Consider the following 5309-nt stretch of genomic DNA (forward strand, 5'->3'; position numbering starts at 1 on the left):
GATGACACGGTTGTCACAGGGCAATTTTCATTGCCGGGCTAATATAAAAAAGGCAGCGGGATTCAGCAAGCCAGCCTCTTAACGAACACTGTCGGTATTTGCGCTGCAGGAATTTCACGTGGCTCCTTGAGCTCTGCTTTCCCAGTTTAAAAAGCTGTTCAACAGACTGAATCATGGGCATTTTTGCCATTTTACTTTCAAGTCCTCCAGGGCTTGTTTACTAAAAGATCCAAAATATTGAGGATGAATACAGCACCCATTTCTCAGCACAGAAACCCACCCCCCACCTTGGTTTTTACTTTTAATCCTCTGCTAGAACAAGCCTCAGAAAAACCCCAGCAATAACCAAAAAAGCCATTGGCTTCCTCCAACCTCCATTTTAAAGCTCAGTTTAATGTTCCCCCTCTCTGAGCATCACTAATCCAAAACTGCAAACAGGGGGGGGGAGATGCTGCAAACCCTTCTGGCAAACACGCAAGAAGGAAATTGTTGGGATTTATGCCGAAGGCTGGTTACCCAGCACACGGACCCCTCGTGCTCCTGGTTTGGGAGCACGGACTTTTGCGACGACAGATGAATGGGATCTGACCCACAGCCGGGGGATGGAGCCCATCTCCAGGGGGACAGGCAGACAGGGTTTTAAACAAAATTCAACCCTTTAATTAGAAAATGCTTTCACCACCTCTCCTGCCTTGCCCGGGGTGTCACCCGCCGCACACATGTCACCCCGGCTTGCTGCCCAGGCCCACCCCAAATGGCTTGCTCCATAGGGTTGAATAAATTTTCCTGTACTGGCACCATCGGGGGGTGGGACCCCAGGAGGCAGGGACCGCGCCTGGGCAGAGCCGTACCTGGGGGATGCCGGCACTGCGCCAGGCACCGCCAGCCTATGGGAAGCACTGGCGGTGGGCACTGGTAAGCGGGTACCATCGGGCTCCGGGGCTTTGCCTCTGCCGTCCACATCCTCTAAGTCCGCAGCTGGGTAAGTGCCTGGCCGTGGAGAAGGACAATAATTGCAGGTGAGTGGGGCATGGGGCCAAGCCCACAGCCAGGATGAAGCCCCACTTCCCCTTGCCCCCGTGGAGCTGCCCCAAGCCCCACAGCGTGCCACAAGGATGCTCCTTTTCCCTCTGCTCCCTTCTTGCCTGGCACTTCTTCCTCCTAACGGTTTGCAGCCTTTCCTTCTCTTTTTTGCCCAGTATTTAACGCTGTAGGGCCACCTGCTTCCCTTCTGCTTCCCTTCTGCTTGCAGCGATTGCAACAGCTCCGTGCAAGCACTGGGTTCCAGTGGTTTGGAAAATGATGGTGACGAGGATTACCAGCTGCAGGCGTTACGCCTGAACCCAGGGTTTCCAGTGGCAAACCTGCCTCCCAGGGTCTAGAAACCTCCTGGGCCTTCTGAACATAAACACATGGATCATGCAAGCTCCAAATCACCCAAGTGATTGCTTTTCGTGCAGAATAAGGTGCTATTTAAATACAAACTTAACAACCTCTCCCTTCTGCAGAGGTAATAAACGCTCCCTGCCAGAAGCAGGGTTGGAAGCAGGAAGGTTGGAGGTTTACAGCCGGTCACGAGAGACACCAGTGGCCCAAGGGGGAAACGGCGCTGGGGTGATTTTGGCTAGAGCCCGCTGCTGGCCAGGCTGCAAAGCGTCACCCCTTTCCTTAGCTGTATAAAAAAATGCAAGGAGTTCCTGCAGGATTTCTTCTAAGGGGGTGTGTGTGTGTGTGTCCCATGGCTGAAAGACCCTGTGCATCCATCCCCTCGTTTCCTGCACTGCTGTGGGAGCGGCGGATCAGAGTGTAGCTTGGCCAGATCATGGAGAAAGGGCCCGTTTGGGCTGCAAAGTTAAAATCCCTCTGTGCATAAGGAAGAGCAGAAGCATTTGGCTTGCTGGTGAAAAACAGAGCAAAGCAAAACTGCAGAGACACAATTTGCACTTCTGGGTTAAAAGGCAGAGATGGGCAAAGAGCAAACCCCCATCTCGCCGCCCTCTCACACGAATGGGTTGCAAGAATGCCAAGGTGAAAACTGAGCGTGCAGCAGATATTTAACCCCCTGCCTGCAAGGCCTTTGGGAGAGCTTTTGGCCAAGCGAGGTCAAACATACAGCGTATCATTTACGGAGACACACAAATGCTCCCATGGGGTTAGCTAGCAAGGCACTTAGTGATGAGGCAGAAGAAGAAAACCCATGCATTTTGTTCCCCAGCCTCTGTGCTGCAACACAAAGTGTGCATTTATTTGTTTTTTCCCCTGAAAGAGCAACAAAAAGCAACTACTCCAGGAGTAGCCCCTTGCCCCCCCCCGAGCTACACAAATCTATTGTCAAAGCCAACGTCTCTAATACCTAGTGGGGACTGCTCCTCATTGCAAAAACTGGGGTTGAAAACTCCAGCCTTTCGCTTGCTGGCGACAAGGTGGGGGGTGCAGGTGTCAGCGGCGGCTCGGTAGCTGGGGACATTGGGGAGCTGCTCTAGTGTGCTGCAGCCGGGAGGGGAGGCGTCCCCGCCGCCGAGCGGCTCGTCATGCATCAGCCAATCTAGCTCGACGTCTCGGGCAGGCTTGGACATGCCGCTAGGCGCCTGGGTGCTTCAAGCAAAGGACAAGGCATCTGAAGCTGCAACAAAACACAGAGTGGTTTGAGATGGGACGGTCAGGTCAGCAAGAGAAACGCAGGGCTCCTGGCGTTTCCATGGCCACCCCTGGCTCCCTGGCTCGTGGAGGTTGGGAGCGCCGGAGGGCGGTGGTGAGCATCCTGCCACAGGCTTTTCTAGCGTCGCTGCAAGACCGGGGCGCCCTGCAAGGGCTGCACGAATGGAGAAACCCCCAGCCTGTGCCAGGGTTCAGGGCAAGGCGTCCCCTGGACAGCCCCCCCGACACCGCTGGAGTTGTGCCGGGACCTGCCTTTGCTCACTCAGGCTACTAGGGCAGCTCACCACCCAAGTTCCATTTCCAACCTGGTACCTCCTAAAATGCTGTATTAAAATGCTCTCTATGCCACTGGTTATTTTCCAAATTAGTAAAGCCCTTTAGAAAACCCTTTTCACCACCCCCACCCCCCGCATTCTTCAGCTGAAGGAGAAACTCGTCTTGCACACCAGAGGTTGCTTGATCAACGCGACCAAGTACTGCATAAGCATGCGCCTGCCAGAGCCGGCTCCAGCTGACAACAATATTGCCACCGCCCTGCGCCCACGAGATTCCTTAAGCCAGGGAAAAGCCCCCATGCTGCAGAAATCTCAGCTGCCCGCTCCAGGCAGCGAGGAGCCGGGGGGAGGAGCTGTGTCTGCCCCTCGCCAGGCACCGCGCTGCCCGCTTCGCTTCATCTTAAGGTGCCAGTGCGCTGCTGTGTGTTATACCTTCGGTATCGGTTTCAGCAGCTTCAGCTGTCTCCTCTTCCACCTTCAAAACGAAAAAAAGCCAATTTAGGGAGAAAAAGGCCTGCTCTGTCAGGAAAGGAGCAGATTTTGCAGCTCGATATGGGTGTCTGTGTCCCCCGACCGTTCACCAGACTCTCAGGTTGTGCAGTGCCAGCGTTTTAGGGCGGAAGCGTCCCCCCCTCGGCGCACGCCTCCTGCTGCTGCCTCAGGTTCCAAGATGGGGACATCTCCGTGGGAAACGTCCCCAGCACCCATCCTGGTCCCTGCCCCTCACCAGGGCACTGCGTCCCCCTGGGCAAGCTCTGAGCTGCCAGGCAGTCTGGGCTCATTGCAGACCTGAGCCCAAGCAAGAAGCGAGGCTGTACCTGCACAAAAGCACCTTCCAGGTCACTGATCTCCGCTTCTTCCAGCTGCTCAAACCTGAGGGCCTCCTCTCCAAAGTAGGCTTCATCCACACCCTCGTCAGCAGTGAGGCAGGGCGACCGCAGCAGGGGCCTGGATGGTCCGAATCAAGCACAGAAATCTTAGTTTAATATGGCAGCAGCACCAAAGAAAAGGCTGCTTAGGTTAGAAAGGTCTTGGAAAAAATACAGCGTGGGAGACCAGGGGAGAGGCACATCCATAACGTGGGTGTGCAGATGCACAGGGAAAGGCGGCACACACAGGAGGATGCAGGCAGGACGCTTCTCCCACTGTGCGTAATCATTTCTCATTTAATTAAAATTTACCAAATAAAAAAGCCGAGGGCTTAATTGCCAGGCAGGGCTGTCCCATGAGCGCTGGCCGCATCCCATGTGTGCCTCTGCCAGACCTGACAGGACACAGGGTTCTCGTTTTCCTTCGGGAGTGAGCGCAGACCTCAGCTCTGCCATCCCTGCAAAAGCAGCTCCCAGGACCAATTTTATTGGTTTAACGTAACTTTGCAACTGAAAATAAAGCCTCCTTGGGTCGTTCCATGCCCTTATCTCCTGACTTGCTTGGTCCTGGAGGGGGACGCAAAGCGGGGTCTGGGGATAATCATAGAATCATAGAATCGTTTATGTTGGAAAAGACCTTTAAGATCATCAAGTCCAACCATAATAATGAAAATAATAACTGTAATATTGAAAAATTTTAAGACAGGTAAATGCATGAAAAGTGAAAAAACATCTTCCTGCATCCTTGGCTGGTCCAGAGTCAGAAGATCTTGGATGAAAGGGGCTGCTTTTTCTCTTTTATCTCCCTGCCTTGAAAACCTGTTACTTTCCAAGGTATTTTAAAAATTATTTTTCATCATTTCCCCCCCCCCCTTTTTTTTTTTACTTAGGCTCCCTTCAAATGCAAGTGCAATCTTTTCATCCTAATCTATAAAACCCTTTGGCGTCCCTCTTTCCCCATCAACAAACACAGGGAAGGGTGGAGCAGCATCCCAGCCCCAACAACCGAGGCTCAAGTTTCCATAGGAGAGCTGCAGGAACAGGTTGTGATTCTTTTTGATTTAAAAAACTATGGGTTTCAGACTGAGCAACCTTGCCTTTTCGGCTGCTTCCTGAAAACCTGCCTGCTTCACAGGGATTAACGGAGAATAATATTGGAACACCAGGCAATAAATGCCTAAACGTTAGTCTCATGTGAAATCTCAGGAAACCACTAAATTAAGTGGAAGGATTTTTCCAAATACCACCTGGACCAAAGCCGTCACCGACAACAGCAGATGACACCTCGGCTCTTTCCACAGCAGGAAAAGGGGTAAAACTGTGCCTACTTGCATCCGACAGCATTTGCAGGTGCAACACATAAAGCTTGGCTTTAAATTCAGCCCTGCAATTATCCTGACTGCCCCGAATTAATGGCTGCGGTTTTAAATAACGTGGCCCCTCTCCAGGAGCTGGGTGCTCCCAGCAGCAGCAGGACCCGGGGCTGCTCCCCATGGGAGGGGATGGC

At 53.0% G+C, this 5309-nt stretch overlaps 1 protein-coding gene across 1 annotated transcript in view; it reads right to left on the minus strand.

Annotated features, from left to right (window-relative positions):
• CNGB1 (cyclic nucleotide gated channel subunit beta 1) overlaps window positions 1-5309 on the minus strand; it is a 34621-nt gene that overhangs the window by 15571 nt on the left and 13741 nt on the right. Inside the window, exons 15-17 of the mRNA XM_035898820.1 lie at window positions 3752-3881; window positions 3366-3408; window positions 852-990 (exon numbers count right to left, since the gene is read on the minus strand). Of these exons, the coding sequence (XP_035754713.1) occupies window positions 852-990; window positions 3366-3408; window positions 3752-3881 (312 nt within the window). The remainder of the gene's footprint in view (window positions 1-851; window positions 991-3365; window positions 3409-3751; window positions 3882-5309) is intronic.

This window comes from Egretta garzetta, unplaced genomic scaffold (assembly GCF_000687185.1).
Source record: "Egretta garzetta isolate BGI_Z169 unplaced genomic scaffold, ASM68718v1 scaffold27, whole genome shotgun sequence".
NCBI classification, from domain to species: domain Eukaryota; kingdom Metazoa; phylum Chordata; class Aves; order Pelecaniformes; family Ardeidae; genus Egretta; species Egretta garzetta.